Consider the following 27,928-nt stretch of genomic DNA (forward strand, 5'->3'; position numbering starts at 1 on the left):
TACTGCCTAATTTTACTTGCAACAATTTAAGGCCCCAAAAGCACCATATTCAGCTTCTATTGGAAACTGAACAAAATGCACCATATTTAGCTTCAAAAAACAGCTTGAAAAAACTGTAAAAATTTTGACAGTTTTTTCAATAGACTCGACAACTAAACGTAAAATTTCACAATCCAAGGTGTCGTTCATTAGTCGTTACGTTTCGATTCATATCAACGTTCCTTCAAGTGATACGTGAATGCCAATTTTTGGTACGACTTCGATCGAATGACTACGTAACTTCAACGATATTTTGATAGCTTGAAATTACGTGAATCGCACTATTTGCGGAGCCACCGACGAGAGTATTGCTTTTAAAGTTCTCAAACAAGGTAGTTCCCTTTTTTCCATCGTCTAAGTAGTTCCCTAAAACGTAAATGAAAATCATAAGTTATGTTACGTATGACACAATAATCAAAATAGTCTAAATTTAAACGAAACGTATTGTTTTTCACCTACCTTTTTAGGTGACTGAAAAGGAACTGATTCATCTTTTTAAATAGTGTATAAGTTTTAAATAGTGCCAAATTTGACTTTCCTACAAATTAATCATTGAAAATTATAATTGTAAGTCAATGTTGAAAATGTACGAATACAAGATACGTTCCAATTATGTTATCAAATTACAAACTCACCTTATTCATTTTAATGATAATGACTAAACATGGCATGTAATTTTGTCTTACGACAAATTGTAAAGTATAATTGAAATATAATATTACAAAGTAACGTAATAAGTATAATCAATAATAAAATTATTAAAAAACATATAATTATTCTCATATTGAACACAATCGGTTAATAATGCTTGAACGCTCTCAGGGTACTTCCGTCTATTTCTTTCATATGATTTAGTATGGAGTTCCAGCTCGATATTGTTAGATGACAGCTAGCAGACCAAAGACATTAATTAATGTTTAAAAAGTAAAACTCATACATCTTGCCATGCCATTCCCGTTCAACTTTGTGCAGGGCATGATATGAATTTAAGCAATTCAGTTTTACCACGTTAAGTGAATTGCATGGACTTGGCTGCTTGCTTAGAAGATTAAAGTAGGCCCCCTGTAACTATTTCCTACATTTTTATGAACCCTGTCACAGGGATCATTTTTTAAGGGCGCTTACACACGGCGACTTTTAGAAGCAATGCAAACGCGATGCAGAAGCGATGCGGTCCCTAATCATTTAACTTTACACACACGCGCGACTTTAAACAGCGTTGCAAACGCGATACAAAAGGCATGCACGTTTTAAATTAATTAAATGATTTATATATTTTATGTATTTATATATTTTACTTTTATATTTTTTACACATCGAGTATATGTATATGTTTTTACAGCACACAACAATGTGCATTAACATAATATACAGATTTTTTGCGTATATTATAAACATTCAACATACGCGACTGCATCGATGCCGTCGCGTGTTTTGATAGATGCAATCGCGTGTTTGAATTGGTGCAATCGCGCGTTTTTATCAATGCAGTCGCACGTCTGCGTCGATGTAATTCCCTATAAATCGCAAGTGTAGCGACGCAATCATGCGTATCACAAACGCGCGTTTGCATCGCGTATATCTATACAGGCTGTCCCAAAACTCAACGTCAAGCGGTCACTGGGCGAGAGGCCAAGTTATATCAGTTCTGGTAAAAATAAAAAAAAAATCCATGTAACTTAGTTACGTGATAATAGGCATTTTTTTGAAAATGTTGAAAATCGATACCCTAAACCACATGTTTAGGTACTGTCATCACAAATTTTCAAATTTTGGAGTGATTTTTTTTTAACGTCATCATAAATAACCATGCTATTTATTGCAGTCACAAATCAAACAATAAACGTTATGAGTTTAGTAAAAAAAAAAATAAGTTTCATTGAGTCGTAGCTTTAAAAAAATATGTCAGCTAGCTTTGACACTTCATATTTTAAAAAAAATGTACTACTCTACCCTGGGCAAGTTATTTTAAACGATGGCCTATATAATCAAGATTTCAAAATGGTACAATACTTGCCACTCCTCATTCCATAAAAAATATTATAACTTATTTTTTGCAAAAAGAACTCGTTTCAAAAAAAAATCATGCCATGATAAATAATACTTTTGTGTGCTCAAAGATTGGCTTTAACATCGTGGAAGTGAGATGGTCATATGTGATAGAGTGAGATGGATAGTGACAACGCATTAAACAAAATAATCTACCCTAACACATGTGAGTGTGTCAACTTAATAATTAGTCGATTGTTGTATTATAATAAATTTTAATCAAAATGAAACGAAAGGAACTATTGTAATACTTTAATGTTAAAGTAAATGCTCAAATTGTTTGCCTTCGGCACGAATACGGGCTCTGTATCGTCTCACAAAAGATCTTTTTATCAATCGTGCGAATCTTCTCAAGCTAATTTCTTCTGCTGCTTCAACAATTTTGTGGCGTAATTGGGCTACATTTTCTATAGGTTTTGCATATACTTTTTCTTTTATGCAGCCCCAGTAAAAAAAATCAAGGGGGTTAAGGTCCGGAAATCGAGGAGGCCACAAAATTGAACCAAGGCGCCCAATCCACCTTCCGGAATATTTCGTGTTTAAATGAACGAGCATAATGCGCTGGGCAACCGTCTTGTTGAAACCACATTTCTCTATAGATGTTGAGTGGTACATCTTCTAGTAACGTTTGCAAATCGTTTTGAAGAAAATCTAAGTAGTTGTCGCCATTTAATGTTTCAGGCAACTCAAACGGTCCAATTATTTGTCCATTTAAAATTCCGGTCCACATGTTGACTTTGAATTGGTATTGGGATCGGTCTTCACGCATTAAATGCGGGTTTTCCGTGTGCCAGCCATGTACATTGTGCAAGTTTAAATAACCATTATTTTTTAATGTTGTTTCGTCAGTCAATAAAATTTTGTTTATAAATTGCGGATCTTCACGATTTCTCGCCAACATTGTTCTATAAAAATCCATTCTGAGAGAGTAGTCACGAGGTAATAAACTTTGTACACGTTGCACATGATACGGGCGATATTCGTGTTGCTTTAAAATTCGATGAGCAATACTTTTCAGTATTCCAGTGGCTCTTTCAATCGCACGTACTGAAGTGCTGGGGTCATTTCGAATTTCTTCTAAAATTACGTCGTCGTCGTCTCCTTGAGGTCTTCCACCGCTCCTACGAGCACTAGGCAATCGTCCTTCCGAGTATGCCAGGTGTACATTGACGAACACGCGGTGATCTGGGTGACGCTCCAAGTTTGGGTACCTCTCGCGATACAATCTGGCTGCGGCAGAGGCATTACAATGGCATTCACCGTAAATAAGATGCATGTTCGCATATTCTTCCGCTGTGTACAGATACGGCATGTCGCGAAACGTGTTAGTTTTACTAAGTACTAACTAATACAGTTTACACAACACAAATCGAGTCCAGGGAATAAGCCAGAGTCGTCAACACAGATGCAATATCAAGTCCAGGTTAACACAAGCCAAAGTCGTCAGTACAAAAGTTACACGATTACGAGAAGATGCACAGTAAACGAAGGAACGTAGCGTACTAAATGATAATAACCAATGATGAATAATAGAGCATCGGCGTCACTATCCGTCTCGCTCACTCTAATTCATGTCGCACAGCGTCACTATCCATCTCACTCTATCACATATAACCATTTCACTTCCACGATGTTAAAGCCAATCTTTGAGCAAACAAAAGTATTATTTATCATGGCATGAGTTTTTTTTGAAACGAGCTCCTTTTGCAAAAAAATAAGTTATAATATTTTTTATGGAATGAAGAGTGGCAAGTATTGTACCATTTTGAAATCTTGATTATATGGGCCATCTTTTAAAATAACTTGCCCAGGGTAGAGTAGTAAATTTTTAAAAAAATATGAAGTGTCAAAGCTAGCTGACATATTTTTTTTAAGCTACGACTCAATGAAACTTATTTTTTTTAACTAAACTCATAACGTTTATTGTTTGATTTGGGACTGCAATAAAAAGCATGGTTATTTATGATGACGTTAAAAAAATCACTCCAAAATTTGAAAATTTGTGATGACAGTACCTAAACATGTGGTCTAGGGTATCGATTTTCAACATTTTCAAAAAATGCCTCTTATCACTTAACTAAGTGACATGGATTTTTTTTTTATTTTTTACCAGAACTGATATAACCTGGCCTCTCGCCCAGTGACCGCTTGACGTTGAGTTTTGGGACACCCTGTATATCTAAATAAACTACATAAGCCTTATACAGAGTTAATAGAAGCTGAATGGTGCAGTGGGTTTATGAAGTGACAAAAGTTAAGAGGAAATTATTTTTTATACTGGTATGGTCAAAAGGCATGAATTTAAGCCATAACAAAATACTGAGTTAATAATACATTCCACCATAGATTTAGTATATATTCTTAAGGTAGGACCCGAGAAGCGCAGCAGCGATAGCGTAGATTGTACACAAATAAACAAAGAGAGCACAAATAATAACTTTTATATTAAATGAGAAAAACATAGAACACAAGATAGTAAACAAGAATGAGGTGTCATGAGAGTGTACTTCATTGTCAGTAGGAATTTGAATCTAAGAACTAAACAGCCAGTAAGAAACTATGCGTTTGTCGTATAAGGTTCGTACCTCAACATATATACCATTGACTTACAAATAAAAGTCAATGGTATATACTAAATCTATGCATACCACAGACTATTGCATTGGTAACCACCTGGTAACTCGGACACAAATTATTTTTTTTTTGTTAAGTTCCCGAAATTAGGGATAGATGGCACCATCTATCATCTATCCCTAATTTCGGGAACTTTTTCGTAAGTTTTACCATTTTCTCACGTGGCATTTTGGAGAAGAAATTATCTACTTTATTTTTGTGATGAACTGGTTAATCTCTTATTAGCTCTTTACAAATCGGTCCAATCAGTACATTTGATATTATGTGAACTAAATGTGGACTGTGTCTATACATACGTAGGTACTGAAATTGAAGTTAAAAGTCGCTCGATATTAGGAAACTAAGGGTCATATTCTAGAACTCTACTCAATGCTCAAGTCAGGATTGCACTGTACTGGAAACACAAGTACTGGAAATACGACTCTAATGGCAGGGACTTGCGTATGATTTCGAGTGCTTTAAAGCATAATCAAATCCTGATTTGAGCATGGAGTAGAGTTCTAGAATACGGTTCTTAGAAACTGGCGCTCGGTTATCAGTCCGGTTACATATTAATTAGTCATTAGAGTTTCATAAAATATTTCTTTTATTATTATTTATATTTATTTTATTTTCAGACTTAGGCCGCTATTATAATTTGAAAAACTTAATGATTTTATTTTGTTCAAATTTGTAATTAAGACATTTGAAGACGGTAACTTGAAAAAATTAATGAATTTATTTTATGCAAATTTGTTATTAAGACATTTGAAGACGGTAACGAATTCTTTTAACTATGATTATGCCATTTTTATTTCGATTAGAAAAATCTTTTTAGAGGAAGAGGCAAGTCCACACAATACTCACCTAGCAATCCTTGAGTCGTATTTGAGAACTCGACTCAGTGCTCAAGTCAGGACTTGAATATGATTTCAACCACTAGAAATCATACTCACCACACCACAAATTACACCCAAACTCACGAGGGAAATAAATGTAGACCATACAAATATTTCTCCCGGCCCGGGAATCGAACCTGGGAAATCTGCGTAGCAGTCCGGCATGGTAACCGTTCGGCCACAGAGGCAGTTAATTTTAAACTAATCGATTCATTCATTCATTCCGTCATTGTTTCGTATTCGGTCTGGCCAATCGGACCGCAGTTGTCACCGTAATGATTTGACAGAATAGCTTTCAAACAAATTAAATGACACTTCGTCTCTATTTCTGGTTATATACTCGATGAATACACAAGACGTGTGCGTGGCGTGGTCGCACATTAGACAGAGAATGTCCTATAAACAGCTACACTTATTAGAGGTAAGGCTTTAGAAAAATATTACCTCCTTTTTTGAATAAACTCTGGGATAATTATTTTGTCATGTTAATAAGCAGTGTGTAATTTTTATTGTGATGGGTGGTTGTCAAGGTTTCGTTTTTAGCGTTTTCATTATATTTTTAGTCAATTGACAGCTCTGTTAACTTTACGGGACATTGGATGGGATCATAGAGAAGTGGGTACTGTGTTGATTTCAACTCTAATAGCCCTAACCGTTCTTGAGTAAAAGGTAGTTTATAGGATATCGTTAGGTAAAAGGGTTCTGTCAGACGGAAATTATAGTGATCGTTTAAGTAGGTAGGTACACTTTTTTTTTTTAATTTTACGACTGTAAAAAAACCAAATTGCATAGGGGTATCTCATTTTCATTAAAAATAAAATCGTGAAACCAAATTTATAAAACACAGGCAAGAAATGACCTCTTTAATTACCGTCCGATTGAATTACTACCAACCTCCGCAAAATATTGGAAAGTGTCATGTCAAAGGAACTATATTCATTTTGTCAATTTAATATATAATTTAATATAATATATATAATTTATTTCACGACACGAGAAGGCATACAATACAATACAATACATAAAAATTCTGTTTCTATCATTCTTTCAATGAATGTTGCAAAATATTTATGATATTAATTATAAAGTAATTTTCTTCTTCATTAAATAATCTTCAAAACAACGTCTGCTACCATTTTTGAGTGTTTTAATGTATTCCGATTCTCTCTCCCTGTGGCCCTATGTAATTGTTTCCGTAAAGAAGGGGGAAGCGGGGCAGTTTGATACAGGGGGCATATTCTTACACTGCATTATCTTTATACCTTCAAACATAATATTAGTTGTGATAATACTAAAACGTGCCTTTGTAAGTGTGAGTAATAGACATGCGATGATGTAGCTCACCAGTTAGCCGTTGTCGTTCGACAAGTCACAAAGTTTTTTCACAGCCGTTGACTAAAAAAATAAGTGACACAAATATGAGTGCCACTGCAGTTTTCTTCACTTTACAGGGTTTTATATCTTAAGACAGGGTAAACTAGTGTTTTCTAGATTTGGATGTGACTGAGAGAGTATAATATATATATTTTTTAAATAAATATTCTTTTCTAAACTGGTCGGGGGGTACTTTTATACACCAGTGGTTTGTACGAAAAATGTAAAACTAAAAAAAAACTAATAACATTTTGCGTTATAGTCAGCTCTTCCTACTGCATTTCTACTTCCAAGACTACATTACAAAGAACACTTTTCAAATGGTGCCTTAGAACCATTGACTTACAATTATATGGACGTCGGGTCCGCGCTAAAAAGTGTCCAAACTTATAGGGCGTTAAAATCGTATACAGAGCGTCATTCACGCTTTAGTCTTCGTTTCTTCGACTGACAGCGAAGCAAGCAAAATTAGACAGTACTGCGATGACAATACAATTTAAATTCAACGTTTTAGCTTTTTCATATTCCTTTACATGTCACTACGTATGTACTGCGATGACATTATAATACGTGGCAACCAGGAATGGCACACTATGTTCATTCACACATTCTAAGTACTTCAAGCGATGTATCAAAGTACCCCACAGGTGGGGCAGAATTGGACAATTCCCATTTTTTGGTAAAATCATAATTTTTCAGTTATTCACTGCCATTTATGAAAGAAAAAATTAAATTAGTAATGTGTATTAGTTATATCACCAATTAGGTATACAAAATATTCATTACAATTTGATATAGTAGCCCAAAATAAAAAGTTAAAAAAAGTGTACGAATCTGCCCCGCTTCCCACTAATGTCTTTCGGGACACTGTAATAAAGATATTTAAATTATTATGCAAAAATATATTTTTCGTTAATATGATAAATTATTATTAAAGTTTCAATTTTACACACAGATGTAGCGAAACTGTGATTAAAAGTTGGCAAAACCAAAACAATTTCTAGGTTGTGTATTCTAATAATTTAAATTTTAGACCGCATCAGTGAACTATTTCACGATGTAATGTATCACATATTGTATGTACGCTACATTATATATTGTATATATCATACTCGCGAGTGAAAAGACAAACCTGGAAGCTTGACTTCACTATTGCTTTTACGCTCGAAAACGTTACAATGACCCATTTTTTATGATTAATCTTTCAATTTTAAGTGATTTCGTATTCAACAAAAAGTACAAACATGGAAAATTACTATATTATTTTCGCATAGAACTGCGATAACGAACGGTCACTTGAACAAAATGTCATTTCATTATTTGTTTTGCCAAGTTGAGTGGCAAAACAAAAATGACCTTGAAGAAATCGGCACGCGAAAAGAGACAAAAAGAAATTATGACACCCTACTCGTTTCGTAACGATATTTCTAGCGTTTCTCTTTCTTGTGTGAGTGGGAACGAAGATATGGCGGCGTCTATAAGTTTCTCTGTCTACGGCACATTACGATTCGGTTTTTTTGAAGATCGATTCAAATGCATACGATCTACTATTTTTATACCGATTTACTTTAATGCTATTTTTATCGAATCGATTCAACACAGAACAAATCGAATCATCAAAATTAGAAACCAATGAAAAATTTGTAATAATATCATTGTATTTATTAGAAAACAAAACTGATTTACAACAAATACAGCTTGGCAAAAAAGAGTATGGATTTAATGAGGGCGCTAAATCAAATATGTGGCAACCCAATATACTACGACGAAAAATGTTTAGATACTTGTTATTTATATTTATTGTTAAAGGCTTTTAGCGCCCAGACACACGACCCGAAAACTTTCTTAGTAGGCAACAACACTTAAATTTCTCGGAATAATACAACCGCACGTTGTCCACGCGGTCGCCAAGTGGACGAAAGCTAAACCAGCCTCGTATGAAATTCTCCAAACTCTTGTCTTATTTCCAAAATGGGATGAACCCAAAATTATCTCACCTCTTTTTTTCTTCTTTGCATTATTTGTATAAGTAATAATGCAATAACAACTTGTTTCTTTGTAGTTAAACTTCGCATAATTTTAGTAACTGGACGAACCCAAGTCGGCAAGCAGTAATGTGATGAAGTTTTTGTTTCTTGAAAATTCTGAATTTAACTTCTAAACACGTGAACTCCGTCACCGCGTCACGGCGACATATTCGCGTCAAATAAACGCGCCCTTAGAGTTAATTTTCAATTACCATCAGACTCGATCCATCCACAGTAACAACATAATATTATATAGCAACATAATATGATCCCTCACAGAATTATTTGTTTTTATAATTTAAATGACCTTTTTCCTTCTTACTAAGGGAGATTCGAGCAGGTTTAATAATTATAATAAAATAAATAGGATAAAAGGGAAAATGAACCATTTATTGTTTGTACAATTTATTCTAATAAAACAAAATAACAATTTTTTTTTTTTTAATAAATACTAATTTTCGGAGAATATCGCGGTTTTTTAGATTCATTTTACTCCCGACGTTTCGAAGACTGATTCCTTCATGGTCACGGGGCGGAATGAGCTGTTGGTCGTCTTCGATGTCTAACATTCGCGTAAACTTATAAAATTTCAAAATCAATCAGATTCCAAAACACTTTCATCGAGATATTCCACCCCAGAAAACTCTATTGTATCTTGGCTAGACGTTCCGGCAACAACAAACTCATCTGAATCACATGAATCTGAAGTGGTCTCGCTACTGCTCTCATCTCTGACGTTAATAACCAATTTTTCAATGTCGTCATACATAGTCATACCCCTTTCATAATACTCTTTTTCAATTTTAATAACATGTTGGCATGAATTTTTCCAATCTTCGGCAGTAATCGCTTGGAATGTTTGTTCAGCTGCCATCTGTCGGAATAAAAATATTATTGATTAAGAGTTCAACTTAATAACATTAAGAAAAACGAATTGTGAACTAGATCCCTACCTTTATGTCAATGGACCCTACATTGACAGAGGCAATTTTATGTTTTGCAATTCCCCATATCAATTCAATAGGTTTGAGGTCACAATGATATGGAGGCAGCCGTACCCCAGTGTGACCATGATCCCCCAATATTTGGTCAATTTCATAAAGGGCCTCTGGTTTGTGGCGTTTTACAAGCATTAACAATTCAGGTTTACGCATCATTTCATCAAATTGTATATTGTTTTGTAGCAACCACAGCTTTACATCAGCAACTTTTGTTGCACTGGTTGGGGCCTTATTGATGACTACCGAATGGTAAGGAGCGTTGTCCATAACAATAATGGAAGGCTCTGTCAAATTGGGAATTAATTTCTCGGTAACCCACTTGGTGAAATGTGCTCTATTCATTTCAGAATGATAATCTTCATTCTTGTTTGTGCCACTGAAAATTAATAGTGCATTTAGAAGAAACCCCTTTTCACTCCCAGCATGCACAATAATATATCTTTTGCCTTTAGATATATTGTGTCGCACATACTAACTTCAATTGATTGCCAACATTTTTTAAGCTTGTAAGATGAGTGTACGTAGCTTTCATCCAAAAAAATAATTTGTTTTTGGAGTTCTTGAGGCAAATTTCTATTATGCATTATAATTTTTAAATATTGTTCCCTCTTTGCTGCTATATTAGGCTTCTCCATTAGTGCCGATCTGTCTGTTTTACATTTTTTGTAAGAGAAACCCAGAGAATGTAATATCTTTCTTAGATGTTTACGGCTTCCATTAAATCCCAAATCTATATAATAATAGTAGTAAATAATAGGTAATAAATTTCGTAGTGTAGGCACCTGAGAAAAAAAAAAAAAGGTTTTTATTTATTACATAATACTGTTTTTTTATTGAAGAAAGTGGCATTAATATAAAATATAATACATGCTTGTTTTTTTACCGTGTAGAAGAAATGAACCTTTTGTCTAATTGCGCAGAGGTCAAATTCATCGAGATCTTTCTTTGGTCGACCTTTCCTATGTTTACCAGGTGTAGAAAACACGCCATTATTTTTTTCACCTCCTTCAACAATTTTTCTTATGGTATTGACAGATTTACCTAAAATAAATACTTAACATACACAAATATACAAAAACACCAATTTATTTGAATTTTAAGTCTTGAAAGAATCAAAAATATTAAGTCAACTTATAAATGATACGTAAACATAACCTTAGTTACTATTTTGTCAACTAAACACAAAAACTCGTTAATTGTATATTATAAGTAGTGCAAAGTGCGTAATTCGACATGTAGAACGTAATAATAATTGAATAATTTGCATAAATACCTGTCATATCGGCTGTTCTCTGATAAACATTGTTAATTTCAGACAAAATTTGTCCCGCTTGAGATTCAGCCAAACATCGTAAAAAAACTTGGTATATCGAACTGTTCTACCACTACTACGAATTGTTTTGTTCATTTTAAATAACAAAACAAGCAACAACCGTACGAGAATTTACAGAACTTCGTATAAAATTACTCAGCGCATACAGCAATAACACAAAAGCTACTGGTTATTTGACACCACTGACATTTTTAATAGTGTTGCCACAAATATCTTTTTTTAGTTCCAGTTTTCACCGCGTCATACTCTTTTTTGCCAAGCTGTACCTATTTGTAAATAATATTTGCGGTCGATTTCAGCCGTCAGTGGGTTTTAACTCGATATAAATCCACTTGCACATCTTTGGTTGCACAGCGTTACTTTTGAATTAATTAGAATTGCGGGCTTTTGAAGTTACAACTACAGACTTTACAAACATTATTTTTATTTTAAGTATATTATGAAGAAAAAACGAAGAAAGAAATAGTGATGAAGAAAGTTGGAACTATATTCCTTATGAATATTATTATATTTGTTAGTAAACTAAATTACAAAAGACTTTATCCTGAAAATTCCACTAATTTCGAATTCATAGTTTCTGTTCAAAGTGATAGAAGACAATGTGATTTAAGTAGCGAAAGTGAAAACATAAATATTGACTCCCGCTGCTTAAAAGACTATGTAAAAACCCGTGTAAGTAAACTAAGTTATTTAAAAGAAATTGAAAACATAAATATTAGTACTACAATGGAAAATAATAGTACTGAGTATCTCGATAATTAAACGAAGACATGGCTCAAGGGACTTGTATCCAAGCCAAAACTCTTAATAAAAAAAAATTGAAGCAAGAGAGAAATGGCGGGCTTTTGAAGTTACGACTTTTTATAATAGGTATATTATAAAGAAAATACGAAGAAAGCAATATGGAATTCCCTGCAGCCTTATTCCCTGAACAGTATAACTTGGACCTTTTCAAGACGAGAGTGAATATCTTAGAGGATGGAAAGTGAATATGCATTGTCTATGTGTGCATGCTCCATCGTCGACGTCATCGTCACTTTCGTCCATCTTAGAGATGGTTAAATAGTCAGCTTTCCATCAGGTGAGATGGAAGTCAAACACGCAGTTATTTTTTTTTATATAAAAAATAATGCAACAAAGGGTATAAATGTTAATCCTCCATTGCGCATTGTCTTCCTCTACATAAATTGAATGCCTTGGTCTTTACTGAACTTAGAGCATAATGGGACGGAAGGCGCTATTAGCGTTATTTCTCGAACAAAACTTTCTGCCGCTTTTTGAGGGGCGGGTGGGGGTAGTACTACAAGCAAATAGGTGCACTCAAATGCATAATGGGACGGAAGGCGCTATTAGCGTTATTTCTCGAACAAAACTTTCTGCCGCTTTTTGAGGGGCGGGTGCGGTGGGGGTAGTACTACAAGCAAATAGGTGCACTCAAATGCAAAATTGAATTGTGTCACTTATGGTCTCACACAAACAAAAGTCACTAGCTTATTTTTACAAATCACAGATAAAACACACATTCATGTCACGTCCATACACAGAATAGGCCTATAAAAATAAATCGATTATCATGAATATACTAGAGACGGAAAGTTATCGAAGTGACTGTATCGATATGTATTACGTACTGGTTAATCATGTATATGAAAAATGTAATTCTGCCCTTGGCTAGATTGGATGTAGTGAATTTCTTTTTCCAATTTTGTGTGTAGTATAACAGTGGTATTGTTTTAATTGTATTTGCCAGAGGAGATTTCCCATTGACTTACCAATAAATGGATGACAATAAATACAATCCAAAGACTAATCCAAAAACCACATAAAATGTCCGCAGTTTTTTTTTCAGTGTATAGAGGCAATGACAAGCATGGCCGGAGTTGACCTTTAAAAACGTAGTGACATGTATAGAATTATTTAAAAAACTAAAACATTTAATTTAAACTGTAATGTCATTGCAGTATTGCTTAATTTTGTTTGCCACAATTTAAAGGCCAAAAAAGTATCCGTATTCAGCTTCTACTGGAAATAACAAAACGCACCATATTTTAGCTTGTAGTGAAAACTACTTGAACACAAGAGTGATGGAGTAGTCTTAATGTCAATATTAATTAATTTTATACTCAGTGTTATTTTGAATTTTATACGAATTCACTTCAATCAATAAGAGCTATGCAGATATATAGGTACATACAAATATTGTAAATGTAAAAATAGCTGTGTGTCTCTCTGTTGGTAGTTAAGACGCGCTATAAGAAATATATCGATGATCCGAATTTCTAGATTCCAACTAGAAGTAAACTCAAAGTTTCATAATCTTGAAAACCAAATTATAACAAAACCGTTATGCTTTCAGGGGATTTTGGTTGCTTATTACAAAGAAAAGATTAAGTTAGTTTGTTTTGTAATATTCCTAAAATAACCTAAAAAAGTACATTTGGGATTACAAAAATTCGAGCAAACATTACTTAGCGCAAATGTATTTTCGGACTTCTGATTGATATCTCCAAACAGTAAAACGAATACAACAATATTTGGTTAGTTATTTATTACTAACATTTAATAAGAAGTCATTTTAAAAATAAGATTAACAATAAATCAACTCTATAGTTTTTGTTCTAAATCTAAATATTTCAATCCCTTGTGGTTCGAAAATTGAAATTGACGTAACGGGTCTCTTTCTGTCTTTTGCGCATGTCTTGTGTAGGATAGGGACAATTAGCTATTTGATTATTTTTATTGCTTTTGTAATTTATGTGTATTGTAGGTATGTACTCGTATATGTACTTTTATTTTGTTTTTAAAGTACAGCATGATTTATAGTGGTTTATATTAAACAATTACAATTTATTTTCATTATTTACAATTTATTACATTATTATTTAATATGCAATACGACGGAGAAATCAATTTGAATAAACTTCGTTACATAGTCTGTCAATAAAAATAGGAGCTAAAAGAGCGCGTCGCTTCTCTATAAAAAAAAAACAGCGTCCATGAAGTACTACAGACGTTATATGTAATTGATGCATTTCGACGTTGAAAACATAAGCATGTTATTGTCTTTGTTTAACTCTTGCGTGCCGTCTTAAGCCAAAAGAGATAGCATTACATTGGTCTGTGTCAAACAAGGGAATCGAAAATACGTAACGTCATCTTAAATGCCAACCGTGTCCATTTCGCAGTACATGAGGTAGTAAGAAAGTAAGTAATGTTTTTCAAAGTATTATATTGAATTATTCGCATGTATTGTAATAAAATGGACAAAAATATTGACAGTGAGGACAATGAAGTATTAATAAAAATTCGTCGATGTGGCATTTGAAAAAGCGAAGATCGACCGAATATAACATTGTACAGGCACGTGTTATTTATCTGTCTATAAATCACACAAAAGCCCAAGTATCTCATCTAATTAGACATATTTTAGTATTTTATTTATAAATCTTGCCAAATTTTGCTTTGGTTTCTTCAGATTGTCTGTTTGTTTGTATATTTTGATGATTGTTGTTAACGATTAATTTGAGATAGAGTTGTTCTTGGAAATGTACATATTATCGATATTCTGTTATTAAAATAATTCACTACGAGGTTTTTATGATTTTATTACTATTATTTTTATTATTTCAAGTTTACCTACAAATCAAAAAAGAAAAAAGAATGGTTGGAAATCATACCGCTGTATAATAGTGCCGAATAAAAACATTGAATCAAAGGCCATCTTCATTGATTCGTTTCATTTTGAAGAGTCAAATTTTAACATAACTTTGAATGTAACTAGATTACATGATAATGCAATTCCATCGTTAGGTTTATTGGTAAATAATTTACATTTAATTTAGATTAAATAAGACTCATTTATTAGGCGTTCTCAGTTCCTGAAAACAAAATTATTCACTCGTTTCCGATTTTTTCCATTGACAACTCTAACTACTAAAAATTCTTATTTTATAGAGCCAGCAATACAAATACCTTGTTGGTCTAACGTTGCCGGGTGAAGGCCAATACCAACGTATAGACAGTCTATTTGCCTTGCCTTGCCTTGCCATCGTTCGGTGTCACTCGCCTAGCTGACCGAGTGAAGGCGAGTGCTAACGTGTATAGAGCTCGTTTGACGTAGCTTGTCACAACTCGCAGTCACTCGTGACTACTTGTCTCACTTCGGAGAAGTATCGATTTTCTGCATAAATCAAAGGCGTTCGGCGAATAGTAATCAATTGACATTGTATAATCAGACATTTGTATGCTATTTAACATTATGCGAAACATGTTAATACTAACACTGTCTCTTGTTACATCTCTGTTATACCATGTTTTAAGCAAATAAACATATTATAATAATAGTATTTTTGATTAATAGTACTTTCATTTATTTCCAAAATGAAATGAATGTATTAAAGATTCATTAAAATCAGTCACTGATATTAATGCTATACCAATGCATAAATACAAAACGCTTAAACTATTTGGAATTTGTTTAAAATTTTCCCTGTGAAAATATGAATCTTGAGGTTGGAAATGTATAGGATTTATATTTCAAAGTTTTCTCTTTTTTATATACAACTCTCAAATTACAAATAATATTTTTTTGCAAATTCACCTTTCCTAATATTTCAGTATTTGTAAAGGCAAAACAATAAATTCAAAATTTCATGTGACATTCCCGGATATTCCCATATAACCTAAAATATTCCCAAACGGAATATTAATCTACTTTAATTAAATGTTTGCATGTCGATAATGACTTGTCGATAGATTATGGTACGACACTAAAGAAATCCGCCATTTGTTCGTTCAATTTTTGTTAGGTATGCACGTTCATTCCGTAGTTAGGGCTGTTCCTTTCTTTTATTTTTTTCCATCCTCTAAGGCGTCGCGTCCAATTTTTCAACTTCACGGCGGCGGCCAGGCGACGCGCGTCGACGCGCGACTACGTGCGGCGACGGTCGCATTAGTGCGACCTTAATGAATATGCTATAGGCGAAAAACGTGACGCGTCGCGACGCTTCGACCCTGCGCCAGTGTGAGTTGAGCCTAAGATAGTTGCCTGTTAGTAAATATAAAACTTCATAGGCACACTTATGTCAAATGTTTGAATGTATTAAAATATTTTTTATGTAATCGATAAATTGAATCAATGTGATCATTGTCATAAAATAGAAAAGTAGCAATTAATGTAAAAAATTATGCTTATGTATGGAATGTAAATCCACCCTTGGTTAGACTGGATGCAGCAGCGATTTCTTTGCAAGTTTGTACAGCGCAAGACAATATGTTTCGTGGAGTACTTGACGCGGTGAATTCGATAAGGAAAACGAAAAAATATCGATTTGAAAGTAGTGTTTATTGTGCGATAGTTGTTTTGTGCTTGTACCTTGACAGAGGGGCTTGCCTATCGATGATGCCTCCAGTCCTATATGCTCTAAGTTACTGAACAATAATTAAATGTAACCTCACATTCTCGATATGATAATTGACTTAAATTGTTTCAACCCAAAGCCAATAAAATTCTGAAAAATGTAGTAAAACTTGACATTTATATAGTTCTTCCTTGCGTCGCGTCCTCTATTCCGCCATTTTGGCGTCACCGTCGCCAGAAAATTGATCGTAACGCCCTCATTGAGAAATTTCAGAAGCTCAGAGTGAGTTTTAGATAGATTTTTGCGAATATTCGTAATAATAGTTCCTAATTATGTCAAATATTAATACATTGCGATATAAGTAAAGGTTTTACAGCATATTGGTGTGTGCCACGGCTAGTGAAATCTCATAGTTAGATTCGAAAATCATTGCCCCTGTTCTTGGCGCACCAGCGCCGTCTGTGATCTTTTTTTACTGTTATCACGTTGTGGCGGTAATTTGTTGTTACAGTTTGATCATAGTTTTCCTGAAACTGTTGAAATCGCATGATTGCTGAAACGCAGTGGGTATGGTGGGCTAAGCGTCGTGCTGCGCGGTCTTCATAAGATGGCGGACACAGAGAACGCTGGAAGTAAGTTTTAATTCCAAATTTACTTAAATTTTTCCATTACTCATTTATTTGTATGGGTAAACGCGTGATACATGGAATTTCTATTTGAAATTTACCTATTTGACGCTTTCACTCTTATTGTTATCGCCCAAAGGCGAAGTTTGATAAATTTATTATGTTCGTCATAATACTTACAGCCTACAAGCTTAGGTCAATGTAGGTAATCCGTTAAATTTAACTTTTTCTTAAAGGTAAATTAAAGTCATCAACATTTTATGAATCAAGTACAATTGTTGATTATATTAACTTACCGTTTGCCGTTCAAAAAATGTTGTGAGTCAACAATATAAAGGTGTCAAAATCTTAATGTGAAGGACCTATTTGGTGACTAGCTTTTATATCTTTTCTAACGGTATCAAACTGCTGAAGGATGTGTGTTATAATATAAGTTTGTCAGGACTGATTTTGAATTAGGTGTACCCACATAAATTTATACCTTTCACAGATGTCTTACAGTACAGCTGAAAGATGTGTGTTCAAACACACATTGTCAAAACTTGATTTTGTACTTGGTGGGTACTTAAATTGATACGTGCACATATGACTTACAGTTAAGTCCTTTAGGCATGGTAAAAATTTACACATTTCACTCTCTGCTTGGTACCTAGACAGTATTGCTCCAAGATCATGAGGTCACCTTATTAACAAATTTTGATCAAGATCAGAAGATCTTAAATTGATTATTACATTTTAATTTAGAGAATTTTGTCAAACTTCTATAAGTAATCCATATGCATGATTGTGGTTAATTCGATAGAACTATAAACAAAACTGATATAATTAACTTACAATATAAAGACATTTGACATATTGTTGTGTGATATAAAGTATCATTGGATATAATAAACAATTAATATACATGACAACTTTTAATCTGTGCATATGCTTTGTACTTTATTGCATATACATATATATGTAAGCATCAAAGGCCCAGATACTATTTCAAAGAGAACATATGAAGTTCTTAGGTTTTCACGATTGTTACACATAGGAAATGAAACTATTTTTCTGGATTTAAATTGCATATATTTGTTTTTGCAAAGAAACCAATGCTTCGTTCCCTTTACAGGTCCCATGGTCACGATTGTCTGAGATGGTACAGTCATAAACATTGTCTTTGTATGTCTAATATTAACGCAAACTACCCTATTTTTTCACTGTATTTACAAAAGTTGCTAATTAAATACCTTATTTTTAATTTTACAAAGAAACAATATTCCAATTTAGATGATGCACAAATTATATTAAAAATATACCTTATGAACAGAGGTGTAATGGATTCCTGTTATGGTTATGGAATTGTATTTTGAGATAGTCCAATGCGTCTAATGTGGTTCATAAGCTAATCCCAATGATATGTCTATAAGGTACAAACAGTGCATAAGTAGCTCAATGAAAGTGTACATGCATTGCATGCATTTATTTTATAAATTTTACAAAGTCAAAGAGGGTACTTGTATTCCTTGTATTTTAACCAGTTTGTACTTTCATGTAATTCTTTTTATAACTAGAACCAAAACAATGCATTTTAATGTACACAACTCTTAGATGTTCACTTACCAACAAATTTCCGCCAGAGATTTTAATTGTGATTGTGTACATAGGGACACAGTGTTGTGTTCTAAAATAGCGGGATAGTGGTAACTCTCATTACACACTTTAAGGAAGATCTCAGCTGTCTGTGCCATTGGCAAAGAATAAAGTTTTTATAAATATTTTACTTAGACAAAACTTAAACATAGTCTATGGGGCAGGTGACAGTCTAAAATAGATAACTGGAATAATAATAGTATGCCTTACAATGCACTAATATGTGGTCTTAAAGTAAGGCAATCATAGAGTACCAGAGCCTCTAAAATGTGTCTGGGGAATTACCCAGAACAGTCGGAGCAGATCCAATTTTTAATAGCTCTTTCCTAATTATTGAACCTGGGGACACTTTTATTACAATTATAACACAAATTTGATCATGTTATAATATTGTTTTAATCAGATTAAACGCTAACTCTTAAGTCAAATTACAAGTACCCACCTTGAGCTACTTGGTCTGGATTTATCACCCAATCTTAACTTTGGGTGATACATCGAGTGCTTGGTAAAAAGTGGTGCCAAAAAACTAGTCATACTATAAGGTCAGGTGGTACCTCACATCTGAAGAGCTCTTAAACCTGTATAAAGCACAAGTTCGATTGTGTGTGGAGGACTGCTGCCACCTTTGGGATGGCTCTGTCCATTACCAGTTAGCTGCCTTGGACTTGGTGGAACAAAAAGCAAAGAGACTTATTAACAATACTTCTTTTGTGGAGCCCGAAGCTACAAAATCTCGACTATCGCAGAAAAGTAGCCTGCTTGTCGATTTTCTATACTTAAACAACACTTCTTTTGTGGAGTCGAAGCTACAAAATCTCGACCACCGCAGAAAAGTAGCCTGCTTGTCGATTTTCTATAGGATACATTTTGGGGTGTGAGCGCTGGAACTTTTCAATTTGGTTCCACTCACACTGTACCTCCTTCGGTCGACTAGAAGGCCCGGTACCATCGACAATGATGTCGATGCCCGGTACACTCCATCCTTATGTCGTTTTGATATTCCACCCATTCGCACTAAGCGCTTTACTTCCTCCTTTCTAATGCGTACGGCAAAGGAACGGAATACTCTACCGGCTCTTGTGTTTCCCGAAAAGTACAATTTGGTGCTATTCAAGGCTAGAGTGAATAAGCATTTTTTAGGCAAACACGTACCATCGCCAGTCACATCGTCGCTTAACATCAGGTGAGAATGTGGCCAAGCGTGTGTCTATTATTCATAAAAAAAAAGTAAGTGAAGTTCTACTAAACAGTCAAAAAACAATCATTTACTTTACGAGCATAATAAAATTGTTGTACATAATAGACATACATATTCTATAATAACAAACATAAATACCATATAATAACAATACACATTGATTTTTAAAATAAATTTAACAATACACCAACATAAATTTAACTTCGTGCTTATATTTACTCAGAGATGTGGGATAATTATAGAAATCTTCTCTTGTTCATGGGTTCATCTGTACCTAGGTAGATTAGACTTATTATCGTTTTTTTAATGCCAAAAAGGTAAACAAATATGGCTGACTAATCGCAAAAAGTCACATAAATACAGTTTGTTTTACAGCGTTTAATCCACTTGTTATTTTAATTCACTTGTGTGTGTATTAATTGTGAACTGAACACAATTCCTAATTTGGGAGCACTAAGTTATTACAAAATAGTAATGAAAGACTGTGTTTTTGGGCTTCACTAGTAGACTTCAACAGTAAGAACGCGGACACAGCGCCATTTAGGTGTTCAGTCCATGTAAGTTGTCAAATTTCATTCAATCATGGACCAATAACCCAAGATTCTATCTTATATCTATCTAGATCAGCGCCATCTGGCGCTGATCAATAGCCTGGAAGTAGTTTATGTAATGTAAATGACTGTGGCCTTATCAAATTAATTCCACTTCAATATGAAATATAAGAAGTCAGTTTTTTCCTTGTTATATTCAAATATTGATCATAAGCTAAAATGATTTGCTGAACTTTGACAAATATGCGTATCAATAGATGATATAGTGTGTTTGTTACAAACGAATTTATATGTTCGTTAACTTATAAATATTTAAAAATGGCGACGAAAAACCAATTTTGACCACAAATTTTTGTCAGACGCTGCTAGAGACCTACACGTGCCAGTTTTCAAAGGGATCTGAGCAATTTTTTTTTGGCGCCAACGAACGCTGCCATGGCGGCCATATTTGAAAATGGCGAAAAACCAATTTTGACCACAATTTTTTTTCCTAGAGGCCTCCACATACCAATATTCAGCCGGATCGAAGCAAGTTTTTGTTCGCCCGCCATTTTGGATTTGTCGTCTTGAATTGTTTTTGACACAGGCAGTTAACCACTGTTACCCTCTATGACTTTCCTTCCAGCACCTCCTGCCTATCTCTAATAGTTTGTGATAGAAGACTTTGTATGGCGACCATCTTGTTTATTTGAATTTCGAGCATTTTTTACTTTCGGCGGAAATTGGCCAAGGTTTTATTGTACCTTATAAAAGTGCACAAATATCCCCCATATATAGTTTTTGCATTCCATTGATCGCTCTTTTATATTTTCCACTTTCAGCCCCCGTAGCATGGCTAGGCATGATAGTCGCGAGACGCGCGATAAAATTGGAATAAGCGCGCGCTATTGGCTGTCTCAATCTGAAATAACTTAGATAGCCAATAGCGTGCGCTTATTTCAATTTTAGCGCGCGTGTCGCGACTATCATGCGTAGCCATGCTACGGAGGCAGGTCTTGTCATTATAATTTGCTTTTTAGCCTATCCGTGTATAATAGTATGAATATCTTTTTTCCACCATATCGGGAAGTATGCGTTCTATTTTTCTAAGTGAGTCAGGACTTGTAGCTTTATGTATATAGTAATGAGCCCGGTAACCCATTTACTGGCGGTCGGGCTCGGCTTATGGCCCGTGGTTAGGTTTAAATTGCGGGGTGTGCTTATTCTGTGGGATGCGCATATACCCGGAGCTTGACCAGCCGACAATAACAAAAGGTATGTTCAATAAATAGAAGAAATGTCGAATTTAACATGTGAAATATCGTATTATTTAGCGTTTGTATATATTTCAAATAATTTTTATAACTACCATAATTATTATTAATATAATCCATTTAGTTATTATACAAATTGATCATAATTATTAGCGTAGAATTGGTTAACAGTTGACAGAAAGAGAATGAAATTATGAACCTGCAAACTTTCGTTCTAAGTTCGAAGTTTGATTATTATGTACAGTCAAGAGCACATCAAGCTTGACACTTTGTACTTGGGACCGTTCTTATCGTAAGCGGCATAGAGTTCGTTTTAAGTCTTAAGTGTCAAGCTTCACATGCTCTTGACTCTGTACCTAACTTAAGTATTATACGGGTCTGTTGCTGTATACGTATATGTCGTGTACATAATCTATTTTTACCCTGTCTTGTTTATTTGAATTTCGAATATTTTTTACTTCTGGCGGAAATTGCCTAGGGTGTATCTCATAAGAGTGCAGAAACGTCCCCTCCATATATTATAGTTTTTGCAGGCCCTTGATCACTCTTTTATATTTTCCACATTCAGGTGATCTCGTATTTTTCCTTTTGCTTGGGAATCTATCCGCGTACAACGGTATAAATATCTTTTTTCCACCATATCGGAAAGTATGCGTTCTATTCCTATCAGTGACTCGTAACTTCTAGCTTTATGTATATAATAATAATAAAGTTATAATAATAGGGGTGTTATACAGTCGGACTCTGTTTTTTTCCAGCCATTGAGGGAATGGATAACCATGTTTCCAAAGATCAAATGATTGAATCATGGGTCAACTCAACTGTTCTAGGTAAATGCTTGATGTCAGTTTATTTTGCATTTGTCCAAGAACATTTTTTTTTATCAATTGTAATGTTCCATATTCAATTTATATTACAATTTTTACAATTAGTTGGTTTAGTGCTTTGTTACTTTGGTAATAATTACCAGTTACTATTACTTTGTATTACGATTTAATTTTATGGTGTACATTATCTATAATTCGCATTTTATGTTCCTAAATATATATCAAGATATTTATGTGCTCAGTTATATTTGTATGTGAGGCGGGGTTCAGAATTTCTGTGGTAATTTATTTGGACAAGAGAAATACACAGATTTCTAAAGATAGCAAGTTCATTAATCATGTCATAGGAAAACGAATTGCATCGTATTTATGCCACAGATTTGCTAAATTTATTTGAATATTTAATATGATAACATTAGCATTTCCCAAAAGGAATTCTTCCTGCTTCTGCTAACATGTAACAGATAATTATTTGGCGGCCTATTCCGCATAGCGGCAGTAGTAAGTATGCTTATTAGAACTGAACTCATTAATATTAATGAAATAACCACCTCACGAATCTTTTTTGGCCATTTAAAATAACATAAAACTAATTGGAAACCCACTTTTTATCTGCCTAATGCAATACTCGAGCAAGAGTAGTCTTACATTGAGCTCCAAAATGTAAACTCAACGTCGTGCCCTCCAGTGACCATATTAATGATAAAAGTAGGTACTAAACAAAATTATAAAAGTGAAAGGATCCCCGGTTTTTAAAATATAAGCATTAATATTCTAACTTCAAGCTCTATTCGTCACTGAAAAATAAATTGTACAAAACTTTGTAAAAATTGTGTAAAACTTTTTAGGTAGATTTTATATTATTTAATCGCGGACATCCATTATCTACCTCCGGCCTATAAAGAGTGAAGTGGTAAGAATTTTAGCTTTGACATAATCAACATTCATAGATATTTTGATGATGTCACACTGTCGCATAATATCGATTGTATTTTGTAAATTGGCGGCACATTTGAGGCGTATAAGTATGCTTTCATTTTTCACTTGTTAAATAAGACTTACAAATGTACGCAATAATCTCATTTGCGCTTATACAATACATATAGTGCTTGGGAAAAACCTAATTACTCCAATTTTTGGTTGTATTCAGTAACGTTGTTTCCAAAACCAATCAACGTTTCTTGGTAACAAGATTGCCCAAATTACGCTTTTTTTTCACAGACCGTTATTGTATGCACTTGCATAATAAATTATTTAAATCCTCTAAGCAAATTGATATTTCCAAGAAATTTTGTTTTTGTTTGTTCTTCTGCTACAATATGTAGATCATAAAATTATTATTTCTCTTAAAAACGGAATATAATTTTTGTACTGAAATTACATTTACAAAAATCTTTTACATACTTCTTTTAATTAAGAACAGTGCACTTATCGGAGTAGCTTCCTCTAAGACTCAGTTTACAGGTTTTCTCAACTTTTTTGGACGCTGTATTTAATTTTACATTTGTCCACTTTTTGTTATTTATGAAATTATCTCTGTCTTCCTCCACCTCAGTTTCGTTCGATTGTCCTTCCATGATATTTTAAATAAAAGGGTATGGTCCTACAAAGTGTTTTTTCTTCTATTTGACTTTTCCTTTTCTGCTACAATTGTAGAATAGTATGGTCGCCCCTGGCATTCATGCGAACTTTTTTACATTGTTTATTTAGTGTCTAGTTTAACCAATTCTTGGAAAGTTTCCCAGTGGTATAAACATTAATTTTGTCAATCACGTGTATATGGGCAATTACTATTCAAACAGATGTTTTAACACCATAGCAAAAAATTGAATAGCAAAATCAATCATTAAAGTAATTGCTCCTTATAATAAAATTTAGGCGCTGTTTATAAAAATGAATTTTTCCTTCCATCAACCCTTAGCGGTGGATGATTTTCAAAGTTAAATGGGACCACTATGAAGGTACCCTCCAACAAAAAAAGGAATCATTAAAATCGGTTCACAAATACCGGAGTTATCGCGTAACATACATACAAAAAAAAACCTCCTTTTTTGAAGACGGTTATAAAGTCGTCCCCACGAGTGTTGTAATTGGAGTAAATGGAGCAGAGGGTATAAAGCGAAATTCCGCAGAGTGGACACTAACAAGGAGGAAAAGTACGAACAAAAAAAATTATACTCATAGTCATTGCACAATTTTTTTTTTGACATTAATTGTGTGCTCCCTTGGAATGCTCAGCGCATTTATATCTTCTCTCGCGCATTTATATCTTTGCTCTAAATGTTTTCACATTTAAATATCGAACATTCGTTACAGGTGAATGATCCTGGGAGACGCGCATTACCTTCTATTTTTATGTTTATAATCTATCAAATTACATTTTAATAGTAAGCAACACAGAATACGTAATGGAAATGGTAAGTGAGCGTATGCGCCCATAGCCTTGGGCGCCATCATGTGTCAAAAGCTAGGTAGGCAATAGACGTCAATCGCCGATTTCGTTTCAATTATAGATAATATTTAAATTTAGACGGTTTTGTCAGATGTTCCGTTATAATTGACTTTTTTATTCTTCTATATTTAATCATTTTAACATTCTTTTTTCTTCTTACTGCCGTCCGTGCCCTAACCTTTCGTACAAAGTATACCTGTGCCATGAGTTGCTTTGTTTATACACTTTATACAACCTAACAAGACATTTTTAAATAGAGTTGCTCGGAAAGTTGTACTTTCCATGCTTCACAATGCAGAAAGTGGTACTTGTCACCCTAGTGCGGTGATTTTAATGTTTACTAGCAAGGAGTTCCTATGTGAAATTCATTGTGGATACTTTATGCAGAGAATTTATTTAAATTGGCCTGAATTAGGTTAAGATGTCGCCCATATCAGGAAATGCATCTCAAACTAACCTGTATGAATTGACAATAATCATTTGCGTCTAGAATTAATGTGAAGTGATCGAGATCCTATATATACTTGATTTATTACGCCTTAATAACGCTCTTGAACTGCAGTTAAGTCCTGAGTCACAATTATGTAATGAAGCGAAAAACTTTACAACTGTCAAATGATGTGTTGCAGTTATCAATGAGTAATCGTTAATGTGCACTCAAGTGATATTTATTAATAAAAGACTTAAGTAAGATAGTAGTGTCGATCCTGCACTTGGGGTGGATTTATTAAATTTGCCTAAATGCTTTTTAACATGTTTTTTTTTTTAAATACCGTGATTCTGAACGTGTTCGAATTTCTGTCTTTTAATTTTGTTTCAATTATAAACAAACCCTTATGCATGCACAATTATAAAAATTTCCGATATTTTCTACAAAATGACACAAAAGTTTAAAGTGGAGTACAATGACAGGACTGGTTTTGTGGAATTACCTCCTCCTGCCTCCGTAGCATGCGGCCGCGATAAAGCTATTATATCCACATTTGGCTGTCAAATTCGAGTGATATACTGGCATTAAAAATTTTATCATAACATGGCGAGCACCGTGACCTCATATTTTTGTCTCATCGCGAGCGCCGCGTCCAATGGCTGCAAAAGAATATCGCAGTGCCAAACGTGGCCGCACGGTCACAGCTGATTTGAAAACGTTTGTACAATAATAGTAATATAGTCGCTTGCTGCCGATACTTCAAATGTATCGCGACCTATGAAAATTTGTAATACTGTGAAAAATACAGAAAAACGCCATGTTTTCTTACAAATGTATTGAAAAAGGTTTTGTTTTATATCAGTGGTTCAAGTAATAGATGTCAAATTATTGTAAACTCGTGACATTTAAACCTTCGCATGTGACTCTAATTTAAAAAACAATGTATGTTACTACTATTGTAGTAAAATACAATATTGTAATTTTCTTTTGTTGTCATTTAGTCAGCAACAACAGCACCGGGCAGGCAGAGGAGGAGAACGATGGCGTCACCTACTTCGTTGACGAGGAGGGAAGATATTATTACCACCCGGGAGATGGACAGAACATCATGTCCTTGCAAACTGAAGCTCCCGAGGTAACTTGAAAGTGTACTGTCAAATTTATATTGACTCTTGCACACATGACCATATATGTAATATATATATTTGAAAGTGAGACATACTTATAGAGTGCGTTATATTCCTGATTCTGAACCCAAAAAATAATAAACTAATCAACTTAAAGTTTACAAAAAATATTTTTTTATTTTTTTTTATCGACTACTAATTGTGAACAACATTACTTATCGAAATCTATGCACACCACTATTATTGCTTTGACTAACGCAGCGGCGAGAACAAAGTACAGGTCGGCACTGTTTGCAGAGACAGTGCACGCGCGACCTTGGTGAAGACACGTAAATTATTTGTACTTCCGCTCGCCCGAGCACTGCGCCGGCGGCGAACGCGCCACTCGCCCGAGCATTGCGCCGGCGGCGAATGCACCACTCGCCTGCAAAATGGATATTTATTCTAACGTCGAATTGACTGAGATGGTGCGACTTTACGCAATAAGTGGTGATAGTGTGAGGCGAGCTATTGAAATGTTCCCAAATTGGAGTTTACGCGGAGGAGGTGAACAGTGTCGAAGTTGTTACATGAGAAGATTATCTCAGCATTTTATACTTTGAGACAAAATGTGTTTGTGTTGATCAATTTAAAACAACATTTACTACGACGTGCTAGATTATGCATTGCGGAAAACGGTGGACATTTTGAACACTTGCTCCTTACCACGTAAGTATAAATAAACTGTAAATAACTAAAAAATTAATCATTGTAAATAATTTGATTTCACATTTTTAACTACTATTTTTACTTTTACTATTTTTATTTTTAACTACTTTTTAACTAGTTTTAATGAGTAGGTGAGAGAGAGATTTGAAATCATTGTTATTGTTGCTGTCTCACTCGGCGCTTGTTTTGGTAGTATTCCTATTGCACTCAAAATCAAGCGTAAAGGGAGTCGGTTTATTCCTATGTACACTCCAAAACAAATTTCTTGATTTATTTTTTGTTTTATCTCATATCCTAATTTTATTTTAGTCTATGTTAAGTTTAACATGATTTACTATGACAAGCATGAATATGTCTCACTTTCAAATATAGCCTGTACATATATATATATATATATATATATATATATATATATATATATATATA

The 27,928-nt window shown here is 34.0% G+C and overlaps 2 protein-coding genes across 2 annotated transcripts in view; one reads left to right on the plus strand and one right to left on the minus strand.

Moving 5' to 3' along the window:
- Positions 1 to 9,477: 9,477 nt before the first annotated feature.
- Positions 9,478 to 10,294, minus strand: LOC113228772. The gene is made up of 2 exons (XM_026462151.1): positions 9,955 to 10,294; positions 9,478 to 9,875 (listed from the first exon to the last, which is right to left on the minus strand). Exons 1-2 carry the CDS (start codon positions 10,267 to 10,269, stop codon positions 9,597 to 9,599), a joined length of 594 nt encoding a protein of 197 aa, XP_026317936.1. The 5' UTR covers positions 10,270 to 10,294; the 3' UTR covers positions 9,478 to 9,596.
- A 6,610-nt stretch (positions 10,295 to 16,904) lies between these two features.
- The window catches only part of LOC113233574 (transcriptional repressor CTCF-like), a 23,119-nt gene continuing 12,095 nt past the window's right edge, over positions 16,905 to 27,928 (plus strand). The window contains exons 1-3 of the mRNA XM_026468754.1: positions 16,905 to 16,977; positions 17,207 to 17,327; positions 26,669 to 26,802. Of these exons, the coding sequence (XP_026324539.1) occupies positions 17,303 to 17,327; positions 26,669 to 26,802 (159 nt within the window). The 5' untranslated portion in view covers positions 16,905 to 16,977; positions 17,207 to 17,302. The remainder of the gene's footprint in view (positions 16,978 to 17,206; positions 17,328 to 26,668; positions 26,803 to 27,928) is intronic.

This window comes from Hyposmocoma kahamanoa, unplaced genomic scaffold (genome assembly GCF_003589595.1).
Source record: "Hyposmocoma kahamanoa isolate Upper Pololo Valley unplaced genomic scaffold, ASM358959v1 100021, whole genome shotgun sequence".
Lineage (NCBI taxonomy): Eukaryota > Metazoa > Arthropoda > Insecta > Lepidoptera > Cosmopterigidae > Hyposmocoma > Hyposmocoma kahamanoa.

Coding starts and splice junctions, on each gene's coding strand:
- LOC113228772 (XM_026462151.1), bottom strand. CDS start 10,269: ATGGACAACGCTCCTTACCATTCGGTAGTCATCAATAAGGCCCCAACC. Junction 9,876..9,954: donor TAGGGTCCATTGACATAAAG/GTAGGGATCTAG, acceptor TTATTCCGACAG/ATGGCAGCTGAACAAACATT.